The following is a 27,900-nucleotide window of genomic DNA, read 5'->3' as shown; positions in this document are numbered from 1 at the left end:
TGTCTTCTAAGACTTCCATGTGTAGAGAAGAAAAGCCAATGTCTGGTTTCAAAGCTTCAAATGACATGAAGACCCTCTTGTTAGAAATTAATACAGCTGGTGCCTATAGGTTGAACCCCAAACTCATTTACCATTCCTGGACTACTAGGCCCCTTAGGAATTATACTAAATCTACTCTGACTATGCATTATAAGTGAAACAACAAAGCATGCATAAAAACACATCTGTTTACAACATCATTTACCAAGTATTTTAATCCTACTCTTGAGACCTACTGCATAGAGTGTAAGGTTTCTTTCAAAATATCACTGAAGAGGCCTGATGGAGACGTACAATGATATCAATGTTATTTTCATGACTGCTAACACAACAGCCATTGTACAACCCATGTTTCAGGAATAAATTTGATTTTCAGGACTTATTACTTAAAAAAATACATTTCATAAAGCTATAGCTGTCATAAATAGTGATTACTCTGATGAATCTTGGAAAAGTAAATTAAAAACATTATGGAAAGGACTCACCATTCTAGATGCCTTTAAGGACATTCGTGATTCATTGGAATAGATTAAACATCAACAGGAATTTTGAAGAAGTTGATTCCTACCCTCATGGAAAACTTTGAGGGATCAATGCTTCATTGGAGGAAGTAACTGCAGCTATGGTGGAAATAGCAAAAGAACTAGAATTCAAAGTGGAGCCTAAAGATGTGACTGAACTGCTACAATCTCGTAACAACATTTTATGGGTGAAGAGGTGCTTCTTTTGGATGATCAAAGACAGTGATTTTTGAATATAGAGTCTACTCCTGTGAAGATGCTATGAATATTGCTGAAATGACAATAAGAGATTTAGAATACTACACAACTTAGTGTGTAAAGCAGTGGCAGTGTTTGAGAAGATTGACTCCAATTCTGAAAGGAGTTTTACTGTGAGTAAGATGCTATCAAACAACATTGCAAGCTACCAAGAAATCTTTAATGAAAGGAAGAGTCAATCGTGGCAGGCACTTCATTGTTATCATATTTTAAGAATTTCCCAAAGCAACCCCAATCTTCAGCAACCACTACCTTGATAGGTCACCAGCTATCAATACTGAGGCAAGTTCCTTCGCCAGCAGAAAAAGATTACAACGTGCTAAAAGCTCAGATGATGATTAGCATTTTTAAACATTAAAGTTTTCTTATGTCACTTAGGATAGGTTCTTCAACAATGCAATCTTTCAAGATCATCTGATCATTCTAAATCCTTTATATTACTGCATACATTTTAGAAATACCATTTAAAATTGTAATAAAACATTATAATTTTGAATGGGACTATATTGAATTAATAAACAATTTGAAGAATTAATTCCTTAAAATTTTAAATCTTTCAATCCATGAACATAATGTACTTTTCAATTCATGTATATTAAAAATTTTTCAGCAATATTTTGGTGTTTTCAGTAGGGAAGTTTTACAAGTCTTGCATTAAATTTATTTTTAATAATTTTTTGTTTTATTATATTGTTATAAATAGTATTTTAAATATTGTATTTTCTAAATATTTGTTGCTCATACATAGAAATACATTTTTATATATTGATATATTCCACAACATAGCCCAATTTTCTTACTAATTTTATTGGGTTTCTTTGGTACAGTCTTTAAATTTTTTTATGTATAAAATTATCATTTTAAAATAATGTCTTGCTTATTTCTTTCCAAAGTATATGTTTATATTTCTTTTTATTCCTTATTGCAATGGCTAGGACCTCTAGTAAAATATCAATTACACTATTGAGAGCAGAGATCCTTCCTTTGCTCAAGATATTAGAGGGGAAGTTTCCATTCTTTTATGATTAAGTATGCTATTAGCAATAGGTATTCACAGATGCCCTGTATTAGATTGAGGAAATGTCCTTCTATTCCTTGATTATTTAGAATTTTTCTTTTTCTTTCTCTCTCTTTAAATATGTTTATGACAAATCATCTCGATTCTTTTAGGTTACATCTACAATTTTATAACAAAATTTTTCTTTTGGCAATAGTTGGTTATAGTGATAGCAAGATACTGTGTCCTAGCAGCTCTAATATAACAATTACATTCCCTGCTTCCTGAAGTGAAATTCAAGTTACCTCATATCCATTACATACAAATTACCTGCAATCATTTATGCTGCAATACTGATGCATATACCCTTTACAGGGGAGTTGATGCTAAAGGATTAAAGTAAATATTGAAAAAACTAGATTTCCTTTTTGGGATTTTCAGTTTCTTCTCCCCCACCTCAATTACTTTTCTTTAAAGGAATCAAAATACTTAGAGGTAGTCTGAATAGCAGCAACACTGAAGGAATATCACACTTAGTCTTTGTTTAAAAAGCAATACCTGCTCAAGGTACATTTTACACCACAGGCAGAGAATGATCACTCTAGTTTTAAGTTTTGCATTAAAGTCTTTTAAAAAAGCATCCCATCAAGTTGTTCTGGATGGTGTTATTGTAGTACATTTGTTGGTGGGTCACTTGTTGTGCTGTATTTGCTTTGAAGGGATCTTGTAATATTTCTTCAATATTTCTTTCTTACAATGTCCTTTTCTTTGGCTAAGATTTCACATAACTTTAATGCTGTATTAAGAAAGTCTTTGTTGTCACATTGGTCTTCTAGCATATCTTCATAAATATCCACAAGAAAAGTGGTTAGGTAGGGGAACTGTGACTTGGTTCTAAATCAAGTAATCCATTTAACAGATTGGAATGTTTGGAAAGACCATAACACTGCAAAATCCCTTTCAAATAGTTTCGTGTAATTTCATTCTGTGTTACTAGTTTGATCATTTCCAGAATGTACTAGACTTCTCTCTCTAATATAGCATGATAATTGTAGCCAGTGGTGTTAGAAATTACAAAGTATCTTTGGCTACCTACAGTTATTTCTCACATCCTCATTAAGAAGTTGGTCTACATACTGCAGCTCACTTTCCCTAAGTTTAAGCTCCTGAATAACCCACAGTGGATATTGCCAAGCATGATATTTCTTTTCATCTTGATTTAGAATAACAGCAATTAACTCAAGCTTCTGAGATGGATCATTTAACCATTCCACTAATACTTACCTATGATGCCAAACTTGATAGTTTGGGGGTTATTCTTCAATTATTACTTTGATGTAGATTCTTTTGAAATGACTTAAAAAAAACTTTCTGAAAATGACACACTTTATAATTGAAGTCATTTAACTCAATAACATCTCTGGTGAGTTTATAATCTGGCTCAATACATGAAGGACCCATGAATATGGACAGCAGTATGGAGATTGACTATGGAAGTGGGAAGAGGGCTGGGTGGAGAGAGGTAAATGGGGGGGAAATGGGACAGCTGTAATAGCACAAGCAATAAAACATAAAAACTAATAAAAGGTGGTTTACTTCTTTTATCACATGGTAGAACTGCATGAAAATAATCATAAATAACTCTAAATTTTTCACTATAAGTGATCTGCACCACTGGATTGGATCCATCTTTCTGCCACACAGAATCTATATCAGCCCATTCTGCTCTGTCCCTGTACAAAAGATTGGTGGTGGGCAAGTTCAGTCTCAGGAACCTGTTGTCCATAAGGAAGTAACCACTTCAGCTTCCATCTCTTCTTGCTGCTACTGGCATGGGGGGTGCATTTCTGGGGCAGTGGCAGCTCCTGGTAATGGGTTTATTGCCCCACAGTAACCTCCCTGACTCCCTCAGTGGCTGCTGTCGCCCCTTGGTCTACAGAAGAGTTGGTGGTAGAGATGCCACCCATCTCAATTCTTTTTCTTTTACATCATCGAGATATTAATATAGTTTTTTCTTTTTAAAAAATTCTATTCATATGGTGATCATTTTAAAATTGAGTTTGAATGCAGAATCAAGCTTCCATTGCTAGGATAAATACTACATGGTCATGAAGCATTTGGGATTTTTAAAAATAAATTATTATTACTGGTTTTGATTTGCTAAAGTATTGTTAAGTTTTGGAAAGTTTTCTTCCAATATTTTTGTCCAATGAAATCCAGTTGTCAATCCATGAAATTTGATATGTTATTATTTTATTTTAGTCAATTCAAAATTGATGTATTCTAAAGTAATGTATGTGTGCATTAAAGATATTGTCCCATAAAAGAGGTGCATTTCAACAAGAAGAAAGTAGCAAAAAAAAAAGTATGAAATCTCTGTTTTCATACTTAGTGGAGAAATTATATTCAGTCATTATAGCATAAAATGTATGGTTACTTTTTCAGCAGAAAGAATACTTGAGACTTTTAGAATAATAAAATTGGAGAACAAAATCATTATTTTTGAACATATTGGTTAATATATTAGATTGGTTACCTATGACTCTGATGTTTAAACTTTAGTATAATATTTCAAATGAAAGTTGGGAGTCAATTACATTAATAGTTCATATTTATTAACATTAGCGATTCCACAAAACCTTAAATAAAACAGAAATCAAGGAATATGTTTCTAGTCCTGATTTTAAAAATTATAAAATTGTGCAATCTTAAAAAATCAACAATCTTTTTTTTAGGAAACATAAGCTGTACATTCTCCATGTACCTTGAACTTAGAACAGTTACTGGCACATTGTAAACATCTAATACACTCAAGAAATATTGTTTAAATGAATGATTTAAATGAATGCTTTAACACTTTTCAAATTTAAAACATGGAGCTATCTATGCATTGTATTAACAAAACAAACAATCTCTCTTTTAATTTATAACTACTATTTTTGATGTTAGCCTATGTCATCAACTTAAGATATACTTAATAGTTAAAAAAAAAAAACAATTACACACATATACAATCACCTGTATACTCACAAAACAGAGGTCTTTATATAGGACAATATATGAATATCTAAACAATATAGTACAACATATAAAGAAGAAAAGTAGATGTCAAGGGAAAAATGCTTTGCATAATGCTATGAGCACTATCACATGTGTCCTTTGTCATGTGGCAGAACTCCAGAATTAGCTGATGACCAGGAGTATAATGTTTGCTGGACAGATTAAACACTGTAATTTTTAACATAGTATACATGTCTGTTTCTTTTTTTTTTTTTACTTTGAAGATTTTTTATTGTTATTCTATCCCAGTTTTCCCAAATTTATCCATTTGCTCTCCTCCACCCATCCTGCCCTCTACTCCCACAGTCAATTCCCACAGTGGTGTCCATGTCCATGGGTCATTCATACATGCCCTGGGCTGGATGGCTTCACAAATGAATTTTACCAAACAGTTAAAGAAGAACTAACTCATATCCTCCTGAATCTATTCCAAAAAATTCAAGAAGAGGGGAGACTCCCAAACTATTTTTATGAGGCCAGTATTATCCTAATTCCAAAGCCAGGTAAAGACACAACAAAAAAGAAAACTACAGGCCAATAGCTCTTAAGAACATGTATGCTAAAATACTCAACAAAATGTTGGCAATTTGGATTCAGCAATACATTAGAAATATTATACACCATGATCAGGTGGGATTTGTCCCAGGGATGCAAGGATTGTATAATATTCACAAATAGATAAATGTAATACACCACATAAACCATGTGAAACACAAAACATTTTATAAAATCCAGCACGAATTTATGATAAAAACAATCAGCAAAGTGGGAATAGAGGGAGCATGCCTCAACACAATAAAGGCCATATATGAGAAAACTACAGCCAACATTATACTCAACGGGCAAGACTAAAAGTTTTCCCCTTAAGATCAGGAACAAGACAAGGGTGTCAGCTCACCACTCATTCAACATAGAACAGGAAGTTCTACCTACAGTGATCAGATAAGAAAAAGAAAGAAAAGACATCTAAATTGGAAAAAAATAAGTAAAACTGTCATTATTCATAGAAGACATGATAATGTGCATAGAAAACCCTATAGTCTCTATCAAAAAACCACTTGACCTCCTAATAGATTCAATACATTTCCTATTAAAATACCAATGACATATTTGAAAGACCTAGAAAAAAATACTTCAAAAATTTATATGGAACCAAAAAAGATTCAGAATAGCATCAGCAATTTTGAGAAAGATGAACAAAGTAGGAGAAATTACAGTACCTGATAACAAACTATACTAAAAAGCCCTGTAATCAAAACAGTCTGGTACTGGCATAAGAACAGACACATAGATTAATGGAACAGAATAGAGCCCAGAAATAAACCCAGATCTCTGTGGTCAATTAATATTTGGGAAAGGGGACATAAGCATACAAAGGAGTAAAGATAGTCTCTTCAATAAATGTTGTTGGGAGAACTGGTCAGGCAGATGCAAAAAGAATGAAACTAGACCACCAAACTTACTCCACACACAAAAGTAAGTTTAAAATTAATAAAATGCTTAAATATAAGTCATGACACCATAAAAGTTTTAGAGGAAAACATAGGCAGTAAAATCTCAGATATTCCAAATGACAATATTTTTTGCAGACATATCTCCTATTTCCAAGGGAAATAAAGGAAAACATAAACAAATGAGACCATATCAAATTTAAAAGCTTCTGAATGGCTAAAGAAACTATCATTGAAATAAAGAGAATCAACCACATGGGAGAACATATTTGCCAATGATACATGGGCAAGGGTTTAATCTCATATATATATATATATATATATATATATATATATATATATATATATATATATGTGTGTGTGTGTGTGTGTGTGTGTGTGTGTGTGTGTGTGTAAGTGTAAGTGTAAGTGTACACTTATGGAGTGGGGAGTTATACTCTAACTCCTTGAGGACAAATTATCTCCATAAATTATTTAGAATTGAAATTTTTCTACGTGAAAGATTTGTCTATTCTACCCCACTTTATTTATTTATTTAGTTAGTTAGTTAGTTATATAAAGTAAGGACTCATAGTCATTAATTAATACTTTGTGTACCAATCCACAGGCCCTGGCTGGTTTGGCTCAGTGGATTGAGCGTCGGCCTGCGAGCTAAGTGTCGCTGGTTCAATCTTCCAGTCAGGGCACATCAGAGAAGGAAAACTCTGACTCCAAAAAACCTCCGCTGCCTTGCGGCATACCTCTTCAGGGGAAAGGCTAAGGGAGTAAACCCCGACAGAAAATCCGGAGCCGGAGTCCCTAAGGCGGTTCGACGTTGTAGTCAACACCGGCAACTCCTGCGGCGCACCTGAAGCCAAGCTGTATTGACTCCGTCTTTCCCTTGGACCCTTCAGCTGCGAAGAGAGGGGGGGTCTGCTGCATGGGCAACAGCAGACCCTCCATATCACCCTGCCCAGGCTCTGTAGCTTCAGCTTCACTGGAGAGGACACTCCAGCGTCATCACAAGATGTCGATTCAACACGGGAGGAGACAGAATTCGAATACCGTGTCACTCCCGAGTTGGACTGCACAGCCATTCTCAGCGTGCAGATAGACTCTTAAGAAGCTACACCATCGTCTCTCGAGACGGACGGCTGCCGACGATATATATATATATGAATTTAACACCAGGAAGAAAAACAATCCAATTAAAAAATGGGCAAAGGACTTGAATAGACACTTCTCCAAGGAGAACATACAGAGGACCCACAGACATAAGAAAACAACTCAACATTACTAGCCCTCAGAGAGATGCAAATTAAAACCACAATGAGATATCACCTCACACTGGTCAGAATGGCCATCATCAATAAATCATCAAACAAGTGCTGGCAAGGATGCTGAGAAGGGGATCCTAGTGCACTGTTGGTGGGAATGCAGACTGGTGCAGCCACTGTGAAAAACAATATGGAACTGCTTTTTGACCCAGCAATTCCACTGTTGGGAATATACCTTAAGAATCCTGAGTCACCAATTCAAAAGAACTTAGGCACTCCTATGTTCCTAGTGGTGTTATTTAAAATAGCCAAGTGCTGGAAACAGCCTAAGTGGTCATAAGTAGATGAATGGACCAAAAAAACTGGTACATTTACACAATGGAATAGTACACAGCAGAAAGAATGAAGGAACTCCTATCTTTTGTTACAACATGGATGAAACTGCAGAATAATACGCTAAGTGAAATAAGCCAGTTGGTGACAGACAAATACCATATGATCTCACCTATCACCTATAAGAGAAACTTAATGAACAAAACAAATAAATGAGCAAAATATATCTAGAGGCCTGGAAACAAGGAGCACACTGACAGTGACCAGAGGGAATGAGAGAAGGGGATAATGGCAGAAAGGAAGGGAAAGGACTAGTTTAAAAGTCAACAATCTTTAAGACACTCATAACTTATGTTTTAAAAATAGATATTAGTAGGTTTAAGAATTTAGTGCAGTTTTTCAAAGTAGATACTGTCAAAAGGGTACTACCATTTATAGTATATACCACGAGCCCACAGGAAAGCTTTTTTTTTTTTTTTTTTTGCACTGTGGAAAATTATGATATCTAAAGATAGGATTTGGCAGTAGGTTGAAATGTGAGTTATGTAGAAATTTGAAGACAAACAAAATCCTGCACTATTAACTATTAAAATTATTGTTCTTAAGAATAGGCCACTTTGTATGATAAAATATTACTTGCTTTCCTTAATAAAGCCTTAATATTTCTGAAATCAAAGATCAATATTTGCAGTCTCTATTAGTGCCCCAATAACTTTAGTTAACTTACTTGAAGAACTTGGCTTTCATATAAGTGAAATAAAAATTCATTTTACTACCTGACTTACTTGATATAATTGGATATAATGAAAATATAATAATGTAGAATGCATTTGTCTAGAACACTTTGGCATTCTGACCAGTAGTGTGTTGTTGTGTTTTTGTTTCCTGTAGGTGCACCAAGTGACCAGAGTAGTGGCACCTCCTCTCCTCTTTGTGACAGTGGCTTACATCTCAACTATCATCCCAACAATACAGTAAGACTGAAGCATGGTTCACATTAATAAAGAGTTTAACATAACCCCCCCTCCATATATGTATACTTATAGTTTACAATACCTGATATTGAATCTTGTTTAAAATCTTTGGTTGCTTCATCATTTAAATATTGTGATAAGCCATGAAGGGAAAAATAAGTATGTTTTATTTTTTAATGTCATTTTTTAATTCTCTGATATCTGTAAGCTATAGGAAATTTTAACTTTAAGAGATTATGCATAACATCTTATCATCATTTTATAACATTGCATATTATATGTAATTTCATGCTCTAAATAATTTGCCATGAATTTTATAATTTTCTATTAAATTATTTAGCTAAAAGTAGCTATTTCATTTGTCATTTAAAATATTTCTTAGCAAACTTTATGCATACCAGATAATTAATGAAAAGCAAAAAAGTAATCTACACATTATGTTAAAATGTAATGAATGTTAAAATGTACATGTATTTAATAATTGATACATTTGGCATGTATTTTATATGTATTTAATAAAATAGTAATTTTTAATATTTCATTTATAGTTTGGAGTAAAGAGATTTTATTTGAATTTTATAAATATTTTTAAAGCTTCATATATTTCACACTTTAAAGCATTCACACATTCGTAATATAAAGTGATCCTTTCTGGTTATATATAAGACTAACAATTTTCCACTATGCTCACAAGCATGAAGTTTAGCAGTTCAACATTAAGAAACTTCTACTTTTTCATGCCACATATTGGAATATATAAGACATATAACTTCTTCTGACTTATATTGACCTAATTGTAGCATTTGATTTCAAAGTACTTTTTTTGAACATCTTCAGGTCTGAATGGCCTTCATTCATTGTACCTAATTGCACCAGTGTTGCTATTTAGTTGAGTGCCTTAGGTCCCAAGCCTATTTATGTATGTATGTATGTATCACATGTATGTATGTATGAATTTTTCTGAAGACCCTTGAAAGACCAAGTATTACTTCCACAGGTATAACCTAATCACATCTGGAAATATTTTAAACTGACTTTATTGTTAATTTTTGTTGTCAGAAAAACAATTGTCACACAAGTGCTAATATTAAAATACTAATCCTTAGATGATGGCAGGATCTGAGTATCTTTTAAGATACTTATGGCCTAATGAGGAAAATGACTTAAACATTGACTGATGAGAAATGGATCTATATACTAGGTGCTCCCATCAGCTCCCTTATGAATGCTCTAGACTTGAAATATCCAATCAAATCTTTATCTTTTACTTTAACAATTGCTTTGCTCACCTCTTCCTTTACACTATACGCTCTGATATTTTGGTGCCCATCCAGTGCCTTTACTGGGCTGGCACATGTACCCTCAGCAGCTCTGAGGGTTGGCAGCTCCAAATTTACATCTGTAAGAAAATCTGTTTAGGAATTAGGTGTCACCACCCCCTACCCTGGTGTGCCTGCAGCTAGGGTTTCATGATAGATGATAGGGGTATAAGGGCAGGCCCCCTTATATAGCCTTGACAGATGATGTGGAGGCTTTTTTTCGAAAGTCCACACCTCTGGCCTGGTTGCTCCCTGCCTCATCGCCTGCTTCCTTCAGTCCTGACAGGTTTCTCCTGAGGACTTTCCCTTCAGAAGGCATTCACAGAAGAATAATCTGTGAACATCTTCTGGTAAGACAGGAAGAAAGAGATAGTTTACCTAAGAGTTGGTTGGAGAATACTGTTTGTTAATATTTTTACACTACAATAATGAAAAGCAGAGAAGTCAGAGTAAAAGATCTATGAGTAAGAATCATTCTGGTTTGTTTTTAACTCATTTCACTGACATATGAAAAAAAATCTATGGAATTAATTTTATGTGTTGTGCCTCTATGTGGATGTTTAATGTAAATTCTCCTTTAGAAAGATATAATTAAAACAAAAAAAAAAATCTTTGAGTACTTCTATAACACAATTGTTCCAAACAAATCCAGCAGTATAAAATTTTTTTAAAAGTTGTTAGAAAATTTTCTTACTGGAGTTATGTCTTTCCATTTTTCAAGAGGCACATTTTATTTTTAGCATTAAAATTGAAAATTATTTTAACACTGCCAAAGATCTTTAAGTTTAAGAGTATTCATGATTTTAGACCATAATAATCAAGATAATGTAAATTCAGATAAAGTATATTAAAAATAAGGAAAAATAATCTCAGGACATTTCAATTAAATGAATATTTGCCATGAGCTTACTCTTTGGAAGCACTCACTCTTCTAGGTGATAGGCAGAGATGTTATTTATGGTTCTTGATCTAAAAAGTTTAAAATTAAGATTTATAGACAAATGGATCAAGTTAATTATAATGTCAGAAAAAAAAGAATAATGGATATTAGCATTCTAATATCAGAATAAAGACCTGCCAGAGGCTTTTATACAACCAGCTTAATTTAATTCAACAAAATTGAGTAACTATTGCTCAACAGGGATAAAAGACTTCAAGCCGGATAGGATCACACAGATTGACACAGCCAGTGCTCTCTGATATTTCTGTTCCATATCCTGAATAGGCTTTGATGCAGGTATGAAAAATAGGTGACATTTTTATTCAAAGATTTATAAAATTAGGAGCAATCAAGCACTTGTTTATTTCTAACACATCAGTAGAAGGGTAATAATAATAATGAACAGTAGAAGGAAGGAAGCATACATTTTAAAATATATTTTCTACAGAATGTACACATATAAGGTTTTAAGAGGAATATTTAATTATTTGATATTCTAAATCCTTAAATCTATTTTGGGCTCGGGTAACTTCAGTTTTAATTCCTATGCTTTAATTATTCTTTAAAACACATTTTAAGTAAGTAACCCCAATTCTGTTTTTTTGGAAACAGCATTGTAAGCATAAGGGAAAATCACACCTTATACTATATTAACATAGCTTCACCATCTTATATAAAATAAATCTATAGACTAGACCTCCTAAGGACTTGAGCTATCAATTTTAGGGTATAAAGTCAATTGGTTTGCCAGCCAAGGTAGAGAAATGCAATTAGCTTTATTTTCACCAGGAGGCTTAAATTCACATGATTATCTAGACAGATTTTTATAAACATTTTTTCATAATTATATACTTAATGAATACTTTTTATGCCAAGTCCTTAACAAAATATGGATAAGCATTTTGCCATTGATACAATTCTATTTTGGTGAAATAAATGTTCTTGAAATTCTTTTGCAGCAACATACCTTGAAATATATTAAGTTCTGGGAAAAGAGTATTTTAAAGCAAAGACTATGTAAATGCTACTTTTCTCATTCATATTATTAATAACACAGGAAACAATATTTTTGGAACTGAAGAATAAAGGTCTTGAAAAGTATAGGCCTTAAAACCATAAAAAGTTTTGTGTTTTTAGATCTTATTGTATACAATTAAAATAACTCTAAGACTGCTGTTACAAGAAAAAGACTAGAAGGAAAATTTATATTAAATTTTTATAATTAATATAAAGATAAATAAGCCCTGGCTGTGAGCCAAGTGTTGCTGGTTCAATTCCCAGTCAGGGCACATGACTAGGTTGTATGTCAGGTCCCCAGTTAGGGGCACGAGTGAGAGGCAGCCACACAGTGATGTTCCTCTTCCTCTCTTTCTCCTTTCCACTCTTTCTCCTTTCTACTCTCTCTAAAAATAAATAAACAAATAAATAAGTATATTATTTTTTTAAAAGATAAATATTCAAAAGATACAAGGTATTCTACTAAATAACAGATCTATAAAATGAAATACATTAACTCTGATTAGTTTAATAGCTGAAGTAGGGCTTATTCATAATTTTTATAAGGAGAAAACCTAAAAGAGAGTGACATTTCACAACTTTGGTACTTAAAGGCACTAAATTGAGATGCTACATTAAAGTCATGTAAAAGATCACATGCATTTCCATGTCTGCCAATCTATGAAATCTGTAAAATAAGATTTGTAAAACTTTTTACTTATCTATTGGCGATTATCATTGTCTGTAATATTTTATTGACTATGTCTTTCATGTTCTTTTATATTTCCTATCCCATTTATTTATATACATATAAAGTAAGAGATATTAATTTTGCTTTTCAAGAAAGATGAGGAACCATATTTAAATAATTTGTTTAAACTTACATATAAACATTGTAAAATAATCAAGGTACAAATTTGAATTATTTTCATAGTTTCATCTCTGTTTATAAACATTAAATGTTGTGTTGTGATAGCTGTTTTGGCCCTTGAATCAGAAAAATGTAGGTCTGTACAAATATCGATGCTGTCATTTGCTAACTAGATGACGTGGATCAATTCTTGACTATAGAACTGGGCTTACATTTAAGACAACTTGGTGGAACCTGGGACAATTAAGATATCTCTGGTTAGCTCTGGCCTGACCATAGTAACCTAATCTGTTTATCCTAGTGTGTCACAAATGATTATTGTTTCTTCAAGTGCCTTCATATAGAAAATACGGGGAAGCAATACCCCAATGCATCTAAAAATGCTTTAGGGTTTATTATTATTATTATTTTGTTAGAGGAGTCTTGAGATAGCCTTATTTTTGGAAATAGGCATTATAAGGCACAGACAGTTCACATAACCTCCCCCTAGGTTAAACAACTAGTGTTGGGAAATTGGCATTTAGAAATTAGGTGGTCTGATTCTGATCTGGAGCCTAAGTCCTCATCATCCTGTTTTGCTGCCATCCGAATGACCCAATGCTGATCATCCACAACATGTGCCATGAAGGCTAGGAAAGAGATTAATATGGAATCCATGTTTGTGTTTTTGCCATAACCAGATAGCATTGAACGCAATTGTTTTGCTCAAAGGATAGGCATCTTAAATGAAAGTGCTCACTGAAGCACCAGTAGGGAGTCCCACACTGAATGGTCTTAGTTCATCCTTCTCAGTGCTCTAAACTGTATAAGGATTTAGTAGTTTTGTATTTACACAACTGGTGACAAATAACATAATAATGCCAAGAAACATGTGTTCTTTAGTGATAACATGAGATGCTATTTTTATTCCCTAAGCAATTTTAAATAAATTAATATCTGAAATAAATGTTAATAATAGACTAACAGTTTCACCATGATTCAAAATAGAACCTCTTTCCAACATCATAATTCAGAAATAGAATACAGAAATCAGTATCAACAGTTCCTTGATCAAATTAAGCCTTGGCCTATTACAACCCATGCCAACTTAAATATCAACATTATTCCATGTGTTAGTGCCATGAAGAACATTTATCAGTGAAGCTCATATAATAGAAGCATAAATCAACATCAAGTGAAAAGTTCAAATTTTATTCAAATATGTCTTGTCTAAAAATAAAAAATCCAAAATTCTAATAAAACATAAAAAATATATAATTTGAAATTAACAGTATTTGATTTAACAATACAATAAAATATAAACATTTATAAACATGAAATTAAAACAACAGACAAATATTTCTTTGAGTAGTTTTTAAAAGATGTCTCATAAGATGATGCATTATACTCAGAAATATTTGCAAGTAACTGATAAATCACAAGCATATATTAAGTGTCTTGTGCTTGCCAGATACTCAGAAAATACTGGATAATTGAATTAAGTACAACTTATTTTTACTTGTCACTTACAAGTTCATTGCAATTACAGTTTTGCTCCATCTGTCCCATTTGTGGGTGAATTTACTTCTGTCACATATTTACTCTTTTTCTGTCTCTCACCCCATTTTTAAATGTTTTTTCCTACCATTCTTAATCTCAATGACACACTCCTTTACTTTCTTATAGAATTAAAATCATAAAGAAGTTAACAGATACAATTGTATTCTCAATGAATATAGATTTCTTCTTGTAGCACTCTGTAAATATCTTTTGACTATTGAGGAGAAAATATATCCTCAAATGAAAAGAATTGTGACATATAAATTCAAAACACAAGAGGAAAATAAAACAATACTGAATGTTGATTTTTTTCAGGACACATTATCATGTTCTTCATGGCCAACATCTCCAGGCTTGAGATGGGAAAAGCGATGGTGTGATCTTAGACTTATCCCTCTGCTTCATTGTCGTTTCTCTCAGTATGTGCCTGGGACAGATTTGAGTCGGTGAGTTCCTGTTACTGAGTTCTGATTTTCTGTTGACTGGAAAACAGACCTTTTGTCAAATTCTTAACATAATATGCCTTATGATTCTTATTTTCAGCATATTCCTAATAGAAGGAAGGAGAAGTAGACAAGAAGAGCATAATACAGTAAAACATTTATGAATCTAGTGGAAAAAAAAACGGACTCTAATATTAACTTTGTAATGGATTCAGTGTCTTTAATAGATATAGTTTTATTGGATTTTTGTATTTCTTGTGTTTTTTTATTGTTTTATTTTTCAAGGAAATTGTATAGTTTTTTTAATAGAAAAATTATTTTTATGTGTTTAAAATATTCTTAGATTATTTTCTTAAATAAGTGTAGGAAAACTAGTGATGTATTCTTTTTAATTCTTGAAGTTTGTTTTTTCCTTTTAATCTCAGTCAGTTATACTAGGAGTTGTAAATTTTATTAATTTATTTTTTCAACAGACTAATTTGGGGCTTTGTTGAAAGTCTTCATTATGTGTACATATTGTAAATCATAAATTTATGGACTTACTTGGTTGTTTCCATTCCTTAAAGTCTTTGGCTTCATTTTTTGTTCTTATAGTTAATTATTTGAGATGGAAGTTCTTGGGGTCCAGAAAGTTTTCTGAAATAAATGATACAGTAAACATTTTAGTCTTTGTGGGCTCTAATGTCTCTGTCACAACTACTCAACTCTGCCCTTTTATAATGACAACTGCTGTACACAGTATATATGTAAACAGGCATGGCTCTGTTACAATGAAACTTTATTTATAAAAACAGATGACAGGCTAGATTCAGCCCATAAGCCACAGTTTAGCCAAACCCTTATTTGATTATTCATTTTCAGACTTTTTTTATATATGTAATCAGAGCTAGACATTTCCATCAAAGTTTGCTTTTGCTATGCCCACAAGTTTTAGAATTAAATCTTAACTTATTTATAATATTTTTGAGTATAACATTTTGTATAGTTTTCTGAGTAATTAGTTCTTCAAGGTTCTAGAGTATACATACATATTGTCAGACACTTCTGGTATTGACAATTTACCATTTTAGGATGAAGTACAGAAACATTAATTCCATTTAGGTCCTTTTATCCTCCCAAGTTTTTAAATATAATTATATTAATTTCCTATACAAATATTAAGCACCATATCAGGTGGCATGAGTTTTGTTAGTTATAAAATAATTTTTAAAACTCATACAAAAAAAGTCTAATCTATACAGGGTGGAACAAAAGTAGTTTTACAGTTGTGAGTTTGTGAAACAGTTTATTCTTGAATTGGTATTTATTAAGCATTGTATTATTTTCATATGAACAATTGTAAACTTACATTCTGCATTTAACTCAATGTTCAGCCACTCCAAAATTTTTTTGTCCTGAAGTTCCAAGCTTTCTGTTAACATATTCTTCCTGTTTAATTTATTTTAGGTATTCTTTAAAGGTGAATTTGCTAGTATCAAATTATCTAAGTTTGTCTTTGAGAATATTTTTATTTACTCTAACTTCATTCCTAAGGAATTTGTAGTTGACAATTTTTTTCTTTTAGTACCTGAAAATGTGGTGTCAGTTCAGTTCCTTGCTTGAGTCTGCTGCCACCTGGGAGGGTGGACAAGGAAAGCTGATGTGCCTTGTCTAATTTCTACGGGGTGATAGTATAAGAGAAGCTCATCTAACCACAGAACCCTGCTGAGAGAAGGGAGGGGATGAAGGAAAAGCTGAGGGGAATTAGCCTTACCTCCCATCACCAGATCCCATCTCGGTGATGACTGGAGGGAGCGGGTGTTCGTTCCCCAGCTGGGTCATGGTGGTCAGGAGTAGAGGGAGGCAGAGTACTGACGAGCCACATCTACTACCTCCCTCAGTTTAACTGCTGCCTGGTGGAAATGGAGGTTTAACTCCCCAGTGGACCCCACTAACACTACCCTGGGAGGGAATTGGATACTGTCTGCTTCTTCCAGGTAGGGGATGGAAGATCAGCTCCATGCTTGGCTCCCTGAATACCGTAAGATGGAGGAATTAGAGGATGGGTGGAAGACCAGCTTTCTGTTTACCTCTGCTGAAACATTGGGGGAAAGGAGACAGTGTCTCTCTATGGATGTTTCACTAGATTAGAGAAGGTTATCAAAATGATTATATATTTTTAGCCTACTTATTTCCCAGTCTTTTAACCAAAGAAATTAGTCTCTCCTGGGAGCATTTTTTGTATTTGGTGATTCTTGGTTAAAGGCTTCTAGAGCATCTATCTAGGATGTGTGGGAGGCCATAAGGAGATCCAGGAGACTTACCACTTTGTCATTTTCAGGTCCTGAGGTCCCTGGCAGTCAGCTGTATCATTGCACCTTTCAGGGACTACCTATATTTCTTGTTGGGTTATGTCCAATGTTCTTTAGTTGTATTAGGTAACACCTGGAAAAGATGGGGTTCCTCTGTCTTGGCCAGAATTGAAAGATCACAAATATAGGTAATGGAAAAATATAATAAAAAAGACAAAAGTTATTTACTAATATTTTCTAATTTTTTGTTACTTATTTGACCCATGGATAATTTTATAATGTATTGTATAATTTAAAGTATTTTAGAATTTCCTAATTATCTTTTTTGTTGTTGCTTTCTAGTATAACTTTATGCTGAATGATTTAAATCTTTTGATATTTTTGAGGTTTGAATTTACCCAGTATATGAATAATTTTGGCAAATATTTCATATGCATTTAAAAATCTTCATTTAATGAAGTGTTCTATATCTTTTGAGAGGTCACATTTGTTCACTAAGGATTCTGATCTTCTGTATCATTGATGATGTTTTTGTCTGTTTATTGTATTAGATATTAAGAAAGGTCCATTCAACTCTCCCACTGATAATGATTTTAGGTATTTTTTTCTTTTTAGTTGTATCAATATATGCTGTATATACTTAATTTCACTTTATTCAACACTAACAAATTTGGGATAGAATGTTGTGCATCACTGGAAATGTGTCTGCTTTCTAATCTACTTTAGAAATAGAATAATTATACCAGCTATGTATTGGTTAATATTTACATTGCATATCTTTTTATTCATCTTTCAACTCTTCTAAGTCTTAATCTATGAAAGATATCTCTTCTGAGCTATATGTGTGGGTTTTTCTTTTTGTATTTGTTTTTAAACCAAAGTAAAAATCGTAGTCTTTTATTTGGATCATTAAGTCTATTTACTATTTTTTTCAACTGATAATTATTTTATTTTTTATTTTTATTTTTAATATGCTTTATTGATTATGCTGTTACAGTTGTCTCAATTTCTTTTCCCTTTGTTCCCCTCCACCCAGTGACATCCCTCCCTCCAGTTGTCCCCCACCTTAGTCTACGCCCCTTGGTTGTGCATATAGTTCTTCTCAACATCTTCCTATCTACTCCACTCCCTCCTACTATGCTTCTTAATTCCTGTACCATCTCCCTCCCTTTCCCCACTTCCTCCTCCCTGCTGACCTCCCCCATAAATTTCCCCATACCTGTAATTCTTTTCACACTCTCATTGCCTACTTAGTTTGTCTTTGTTTCGGTTCCCTAGATTCTGTTGTTGGTTGTTGTGATACAGTTGGCATTTTAATGTTCATAGTTTTGGTCCTCTTTCTCCTAAACAAGTCCCTTTAACATCTCATATAACAGTGGCTTGGATCTGATGAACTCCTTCAGTTTGACTTTATCCTAGAGGCACTTTCTCTGCCCTTCTATTCTGAATGACAGCTTCACTGGATAGAGTAATCATGGTTGTAGGTTTTTGCTTTTCATTCCTTTGAATATTTCTTGCCAGTCCCTTCTTGCCTGCAGAGTTTCTTTTGCAAAATCAGCTGACAGTCTTATTGGGACCCCTTTGTATGCAATTCTCTTCTTCTCTCTTCCTGCTTTTAAGATTCTCTCTTTATTCTTAATTTTTGACATTTTGATTATAATGTGTCTTGGTGTGGTTCTCCCTGGGTCCAGTTGTTTTGGAACTCTCTGTGATTCCTGGACCTGTAAGTCTATTTCCTTCCCCAAGTTAGGGAAGTTCTGCTTCATTATTTTTTGACATAATTTTTCAATTTCTAGTTCTTCTTCTTCACCTTCTGGCAACCCTATGATTCGGATGTTGGCCCGCTTATAGCTGTCCGATGAGTTTCTGAGCCTCTCCTCATTTTCCTCACTTCCTGTTTCCTCTTTCTGCACTGGTTGACTGTTTGTTCCTTCCCTATGTTCCGATTTGTTGATTTGATTTCTGGTTTTCTTGACATCACCACTAGTTTCATATGTATCTTTGTACATTTCAGCAGGACTAGCCTTCATTCCTTCCCCATCTTGTTTAAGATCTGCTGTTAGGTCTGTAAGCGCTTTTATAACCAAAGCTCTGAACTGTGCCACAGAAAGATTTCCTATCTGCTGCTTCATTAGATTAGAAATTTGCTGTCTGGTCAGTTGCGTCACTGGGATCTCTATCATGATCTGTGCCATCTTGAACAGTTTTATGTTTACCTTTGCTTCCTGAGCAGGGCTGTCAGACCTCCTACGCTATAGAGGGCAGAGGCCTGTGCACTCGTCACTACCGGTCGGTCTCATGACGCTGTGGCGTTTTCGCTGTCCTACCACCATCGCTGCTGCTGCCACAGACAGCACAGCTTGACTTCTCCTCCCCGGCTCCACCCCTCCTACCTTCCGGATGAGCACCACTTCTTTATAACTTCATATGTTGGACTTCCATTTATTTTCTGGAACTTCTGGTTATTGCTGGTTTTGCGGTAGTTGTATCCCTTCTTAATTGTGGAGGGAGATGGAGCGTGTCAGTCTAGGCCTCCTTCTTGGCCAGAAGTGTCCTATATTTCTTTGCTTCCATGTCCCAGGGAGAGCTTCACTCCTACTATGTTGTAAGGGGCGGAGCCTTAGGGTTTCATCAATAACAGGTGACCTGTTTCACCACCTTGTGGTGCTGTATGCGGGGGAGGGGTCTGAGAAGGAACAATGCCGCCTGCCCAGCACTTGCCCCTTTTCCAGGCATTTCTCCCACTTCCACACTGGACTGGTGCTCCTCTAGCTGCTGCCCTGGCCATCGTTCCCAGAGTGGGTGGGTCTGCGGACACTCTAGGTCTGTGGGGGCCCTTTAAATAAGCATACTCTGGTGAGAGAATGGAAGTTTCTGCCTCCATCTGAAGTCCCACTGGTTTGCACAGTCAAAATCAATGAGGCTCGATTTTCCCCAGATTTGGGTCAGTGAGCTTCGAGGTCTCTAGTGAGGAGCTGGGAACGCTCCCCAGGTGTCCCTTCTGACTTTTTAAAACATGTGACTGCACTTTCTGCTGGCCTGCTGCTGTTGCTGTTGCTGCCACCACTACACCATGTTCTCTCCGCCCAGGCTCTGCCCCTCCTACCTGTCTGGATGAGTATTTGTTCTTTATATCTTTGTTTGCTGGACTTCCATGCACTTTGCTTTTCTGGAACTTCTGGTTGTTTCTAGTTTTGAGGTAGTTGTATTCCTTCTTAGTTGTGGAGGGAGAGGCAGCAGGTCTGTCTACACCTCCATCTTGGCCAGAAGTCCAAGTCTATTTACTTTTAATGTAATTACTGAGAAGTTTGGGATAATCTCTACCTTTTAAATATTTGTGTTGCTTTTAACACTATTTTTTATCATTAAATATTTTATCTTGAGTTAATGATATATTTCTCATGCTGTTGTAAAAATAATGAAAGAGATTCCATTTACTCATTACCTATTTTCTCAAATTGTAACATTTAAAGAATTATAGTACAATAGCATATTAGAAATTAACATTGATAAAATCCACCACTCATTCAGCTTTCACATATGATTATGTTTAGTTCTAAAGTATTTTATCACATGTGAATGTTCCTATATTCACCAACATAGTCAATGCACAGAAAAGTTTCTTCACCACAAGATTCCCCCCTATTGCCCTATAGCAATGCCAACATCACTGTTCCCCCACCATGTCCCTAATCTCTTACAACTACTAATCTGCTCTTCGTCTCTATTATTTTGTCATTTTAAGAACATTATATGAATTGAATCTTACATTATGTTTTAATTATTGCCTAAACATTACACCATAACTCTTAATCCATTTGGGTTTCTATACAAAATACCACAGAATGGGTGACTTATAAACAGCAGAAATTTATTTCTCACAGTTCTAAATGCTGGAAGTCCAAGAGCAAGAAATCATCAAGGTTTCGTTCTCTGATGAAATCTCTTTTCCTGGTTCAGAATTGGTGCATTCTCTCTGTGTCCTTACTTGGTGAAATGGGCTAGGAATCTCTCTGGAGCCTCTTTGATAAGGCACTAATCTGATTTATGAGGAATCCAACCTTAAGGCTTAATATTTACCTAATTCTGCCTATTAATACCATCACATTAAGCATTAAGATTTTTACAGATGAATTGGGAGTGGGGGAGGACACCAACATTCAGATCACTATATGTACATGATTTATTAGAATTTAAAGAAATTTATTAAATTTTAATTTTTTCAGAAAATGCTAGAAATCTAGAACAATAACTAATTCCTTTATTTCTTTTCTGTTGTTGGGTATATTTTTGAAATCATTTAAATTATATGTATAATTTAAGCTCTTAAAGATATTAGTTATTTTATTTTTACATACCTGAGTATCCATATATATATCCTAAATTTAATTGTTCTCTTTCTCATTCTTTCTTTCTTTCTTTTTTTTTTTTTTTGTTTATATTTTTTCTGCGTTAGGAAACTTTCTGAATATTTCTATTAATGCTAATTTTTAAAAGTGTGTATATTAGTGTTTATTTTTATTTTTAAATATTTTATACAAATTCATGGTGGATAAGTATTTATATAAAACAATTTAAGAGAAAAAAGATATTGTTTGGGTGAGTCCAGATTACTGCTCATACTTTTTATTTTTATGACAGCTTAACACATCAACAGCTTTTATTACTTGAATTAATTAGACACAATAAATATTGCAGTAATAAACAGTTGTAAATATAGCGCTATTTAGAGTGGATAATACAGCAATTCAGATTCAAGAACAAATTTATTGTTCACTCATTCACCCAATAAAAATTGATTTAATGTCTGTAATTGGAAAGTGTTGTTTTGTTTCTTCCTTAAAGAAGCTCATAGGCAGTGGGAGCAGCAAAGATAAAAAAATTTAAAAAGATAAATAAATGTCCTGTGACGACAAATATAGATTATTTAGATCAGTGCAAAAACTAGGATATGGTTTGTTGGTTGCTTTTGCCAAGGTCCATAATTTTAACTTCAGTGATGTAATATTTCTCATATTAATTGCTATGAAAATGTGTTGTCATCCTATATTATTGCATAGATTAATTAAAGCATCACAATATTTTATCAGTAATGAGACACTTATGTACATTTTATGGTAATGGCTCTGAATTCATAAGTATATGTCTATTTTTAATTCTGAAGTGTCATAACATTACAGAAAATTGCAGTGTCAGGGAATTAGAATGGGAAGTAGAGGTTTATGAACTTTGGCTGATCTTTTAATTTCTAAGCTTTATTTCCAATATATGAAAAATGTGCATAAGTAATATATCTTTAATGCTATATGTATAATATATTCATAATATATACTTGTGTTTTGGAAACAGTTTTATCTCTGCACTTTCAGTGCTGAGCATGCTTTATGGTTCAAAAGTGCTTGTATATTATTATGAATTATAATGAGGAAGAATTCTGTCTCTCAATTTGTTTTTGAGTAGCAGTATCATGGATTGTATGTTTATTAAAAATTATGAAAACATTTTTGAAATTAAGTGAACTAATTTGTGCTATTACATTTAGAAAATTTTGAATAACAGCAGAATTTCTAGTGTCCTTCCAAGGAGCAAATAGCCTTTTTCTCCTGAGGTGAGGGTATTTGGAATGATGCCATATTGGGCACTTTTGCATGAAATTTATTATCTGAACAATAAGTGAGGATTGTAGTTGTGAGAACTGTGCTCTCAATAATTGTTGTATCTTATCAAATAAGTTTCTAATAATAAAGCCAAATATAAATTGGGCTCATACTAAACACTCAATTCATGGTAGCTCATTGAAGGATGACACTTTTAAGAATGTATAGTTTAGGGGATCTGAGGAAGAAACAGAACCAGTGAATATGAATTAGAAAAGAAGTAAACAGAAGAACTAAATATGATGCTAAAACAACAAAGACAATATTGTAAACAGGATTGCAAAGAGAATAAAATTGTTGATCATATCAATGACAGAAGATATATTAAAAGGACTGAGAAACAGTGATTAATTTGGTGGTGATTTTGCTTTGAATAGTTTTTGGAGCTAATTGGATTGAAAAAATGGTTTGTTTTGAGAAGAATATTGATGGTAAAAAAGAAACTATATGTAAGAATATTGTATTTATAATGTGATGAGGGGGAAAAGAAAGGGATATAAATTTCAAAGCATATCAGGTCATGGTTATTGATTAAGGGGAAGGACTCAATACCAAAGATAGAACCAGCATTTTTATGTTGGTGTGCCATTGCCCTTGCTATCCATTACTCTATATTTACATGTGGTTCTACACATTTGGATCCAGAATGAGTGAACTGATTATTTCCATTTTCACAGGCCAACAGGTACACACACACACACACACACACACACACACACACACACACACACATGATGTGTACTATATAAACAAGGAACATTCATTATTATTTTAAAAATATTCAACTAAATAAAATTAAGATCCTACTTGATTTTAGGTACTCCATGAATCATGTAAGTGTCCCTTTGTCTAGCATAGTCTTCGTATATACCCACCTTTTCACCTATTCTTAACACAATTTGCTGTGGGGCTAAGAAAGTTCCATAAAACCCTTAAAATACAGAATTCTCTCTATAAAAGCTCAAACTTCCTATGGATGGCTCTAGATCAATTATCATAGGTTTCTCAAACTGGAGAAAATTATGTTGTCAAGGATTTCCTACTGGTTTCATTTCTCAAGTTTGTGACATATTTATTCAAGGACAAAAGATAATCAATTCCATTTTAGAAATTTTCCATAGCCAGAAAAAGATAGAATCCCAGGGAACTTAAGTATCTCTGGAAATTTTTTTAAAAAATCAGTAAAGAATAACCTTTGAAACAGCATATCACAGTATTTTTGGGGGTCAGATGAAAGATTTTCTGGTTGATAGAATGAAAGGATATGTATTTCAAAAACCCATAAATTATGACAAAAACAAAATAAAGACATACAATGTAGAGCTTCAACTGCCCGGAAGCTAGATATTTAAGAGTTGAAAGGCAAAGCTGTCTTCTCAGAATGATGTAGAAATAGAAGGATTCAGAAATTTAAGAAACACAGATAAACTATGGAAGATATAAGAAAGAATTTTTCAGTTAGAAAGAGATAAGTAAAACGACTAATAGGTGGGCACAAGAATTTGCAATGCTGACTGCTGTGAGAGTAGAAAGATAGTAGTGTACTTATGAACCCAAGTCCTAATTCCCAGAAACCAATTGTAGTGAGACAGCTTTTGCACAAATTGTTCTTTTGCCAGGGAATTCTGGCACATTAAGAAGAAAAGGCTATAAATTGAAGTTATTGACGGCTAAGAGTTAGTAAGGTAGGAATAGGTGGCGGTCAAAATGAAAGGATATTCTAGGGTGGGAAAAAAAAACCCTCCTCATTGATATAAATGAACAAACACAGTCTAGGAAGAAATGCAGATATATCCTGAACAGGTTTATAAACCAAACATTTGGAAAAGATATTTTTAAAAAAAGGAAAAAGGAAAACTTAATTAGGTAGATATGGAAAGAAAAAAGCTATAGTCAAAGAACAGAAATGTCAGAATTCAAGTCTGACAGTGGAACTCTCTTGAATGACAACTAGATCTCAAGCTAGCAAAGGCAGGAGGTGGTTAGAATAAAATGGCGATTATATTCTTGCACTTACAAGTTAAGACTCAGAGCACTAATACTGTACTAGTACTATAAGCAATAAAAATTAACATACGTGGCATGTCCTCATCAAACTTGCAGCCTAGTAAGAAGGAACAGTATGTAGCACATACACAAACAGGTTAATAAACACAGAGAACAGAAACTATGTTAAATGGACTAGAAAATCTGGGAGTACTAAAATGGTAGATATTCATTTCAAATACATGGGTTGTAGAAAGTAACATGTAATAGGTGGCACCTAAGTTAACTTTTAAAATTTTTAATTGGATTTTGAGAGGTAGAAATAATAACAAAAGCATTTTTAACAGACTCTAAGGTTTTAAGAGGCCCAATCCATGTTTTCAAATATAATGTAATAGAACATTCACCAAGAAAGACCGAATTCTGAGCTAATACACATACTGAGAAGATTTAAAATGAGAGACCTCATACAATATCTGGTCTCAGAACACAATGGCACTGAAGTAGAAAGTAATAACAAGAAGATAACTGGAAAAGCCCTAAATACATGGTTATTCAACAACACCCTTCTAAATAATGTGTCTGAAAGGAGAAACCTCAAGCAAAATTTAGAAAAGAAAAAAACTATTCTGAACTAAATGAAAATAAAAACCCAACTTATCAAAAAGTTTGAGATGCGGTAAGAACATTGTTTAGAGGAAAATTTATAGAATCAATTGCATATATTAAGAAAAAAGAGAAATAAAATCAATAACCTAAGTTTCCACCTTATCAAACTGGAAAAAGAAAAGGCAAATTAAATCCTAACTAAAGAAAAGAAATAAGAATTAGAACATAAATTAATGAAATAAAAAACAGAACCAACAGAGAAAATCAAGAAAACCAAAAACTGGGTTTTTTAAAAAGAGCAATAAAATAGGCAAAGCCTCTAGACAGGCTAAGAAGAAAAGAGAAAGAAAGTGAATCTATACTATCAAAAATAAATAAGAGACATCATTATAAATCTTATGGGCATTAAAAAGATAATAAAGGCATACTATGAACAACACTATGCCCACATTTAATAGCTTAAATGAAATAGACCAATTCCTTAAAAGACAAAGTTTGCTAAAACTCACCCAAGAAAAAATAGATGAGCTGAATTGGCCTATATATATTAAAGAAAATGAATCAATAACTAATAAGCTTATAAAACACAAAACCAGGTCCAGTGGGAATTCTACCAAAACTTATACCAGTTCTCCAGGATCTCTTTCACTGGATAGAAACAGGAGTAATACTTTGTAATTCCTTTGAAACCAGCATTACATTAATCCCAAAACCAGATAAAACATTATCAGGAAAACAACAACAAGAAATAGAGACCAATATATTTCATTAACATAGATGCAAAAATTCTCAAAAAATATTAGCAATTTAAATCCAACAATATATAAAAAGAATTATATTCCACACCAAATATGATTTTTCTCAGCTATAAAGACCCAGTTCATTAAAAAATAATTGATGATAATCATCAAATTCGCCTAAAGAAAAATCGTATGATTATATAAAAATATGCAGAGAAAAGCATTTCAAAAATATAACACTCATTCACAATAAAAATAACTTTCAATAAGCTAGGAATAGAAGAAAACATTCTTAACTTGATAAAAAGTATCTACAGAGAATTATAGTTAACATTAGTCTCAAGGTGAAAAACAGAGTTTCCCACTAAAATCGGGAATAAGTCAAGAACATCCCTTCTCTCCACTCCTTTTTAATGTCACATTGGAGGTCCTAGCTAATAAAATAAAGCAAGAAAAAATAAAAGGTAAACATGTTGGGCCCTGGCCCAGTAGCTCAGTTGGTTAGAGTATCATCCTATTAGCCAAGGTTGCAGGTTCAATCCCTGGTCAGGGCACATAAAAGAATCAACCAATGAATGAATAACTGAAATAACCTCTCGCACTTTCTCTCAAATAATTGTTAGAAACATTTTTTTAAAGTATACAGATTGGAAGGGGAGATATCAAACTGTCTTTGTTTGCAGATGACATAATCATATATGTAGAAAATATGAAAAAAATCAACCAAAGAAATATACTGGAACTAATAATAAGTTATATCAAGTTTGCAGGATACAAGGTAATATGCAAAAACAAACTGTTGTGCTGAACATCATTAAAATTAAAAACTTTTGTTCTGCCAAAGACAATGTCAAGAGAATGAAATGACAAACTGTATACTGGGAAATCTCTGTACCTTCTCCTTAATTTTGTCGTGAACTAAAAAAGGCTTTAAAATAGTCTTCATGTTGTGAGGTATGCAGGACAAATATTGACATCTTTATTTTACATACAGATAAATTGGAGGTCAGAGTTATGTAACATTAAGTTACTGTGATAACCTTACAGATAATAAATTGAGTGGAATAAAAGGGCATTTCAGACAAAGGAAATACTGGGGTTGAGGGAAAGAGGCCCATTTGGGAAGTGATGAGTTTTAGGAATTTTAATCATAAAGCAGTTTGGTGAATTTAACCTTAGGAAATAGGAAGCAAATAGTTTGAAAGAATTCATGTACCTCACCAAACAGTTTAGGTTTGAAGCCTGAATAATAAAAATAAAATGAAGGAATGAATTCATGTAGCATATATAGGTCAGAAATAATTCTGAATTTGCTGTATGTGAATTGAACTCACTGATAAATAAATTGTTGAAATCACTAACCTGAATGCTTTTTAAAATTTTTCTTTTCATTCAATGTCTTCCCAAATAACCAAGTCAAGTAAATGGCATATTTTCAATAGCCTTTGAGTAAATATCCTTTCCTACATAGACAGAATCACTCACTCAAAACAGATTATTTTCATTGCTCATCTTGAGTATTTTAATATCCTTCTTACATCTCTCTTACCTTCATTATGCTTTCCATCTTTTTAATCACCACATAGATAACTTTCTAAAATACAAATGTGATTCCCTTTA

At 33.3% G+C, this 27,900-nt stretch overlaps 1 protein-coding gene and 1 pseudogene across 1 annotated transcript in view; one reads left to right on the top strand and one right to left on the bottom strand.

Moving 5' to 3' along the window:
- SNTG1 (syntrophin gamma 1) overlaps positions 1–27,900 on the top strand; it is an 850,024-nt gene that overhangs the window by 565,745 nt on the left and 256,379 nt on the right. The window contains exons 10-11 of the mRNA XM_090283711.1: positions 8,807–8,889; positions 14,870–15,000. Coding sequence (XP_090139837.1) covers positions 8,807–8,889; positions 14,870–15,000 — 214 coding nt within the window. The remainder of the gene's footprint in view (positions 1–8,806; positions 8,890–14,869; positions 15,001–27,900) is intronic.
- On the bottom strand, positions 2,481–3,601 carry LOC150004463 (protein farnesyltransferase/geranylgeranyltransferase type-1 subunit alpha-like; annotated as a pseudogene).

Source organism: Furipterus horrens, unplaced genomic scaffold, assembly GCF_987537825.1.
Source record: "Furipterus horrens unplaced genomic scaffold, mFurHor1.1.pri manual_scaffold_7, whole genome shotgun sequence".
Lineage (NCBI taxonomy): Eukaryota > Metazoa > Chordata > Mammalia > Chiroptera > Furipteridae > Furipterus > Furipterus horrens.
Note: the sequence above shows the minus strand (reverse complement) of the source record. Positions and strands in the feature narration are given on the sequence as shown.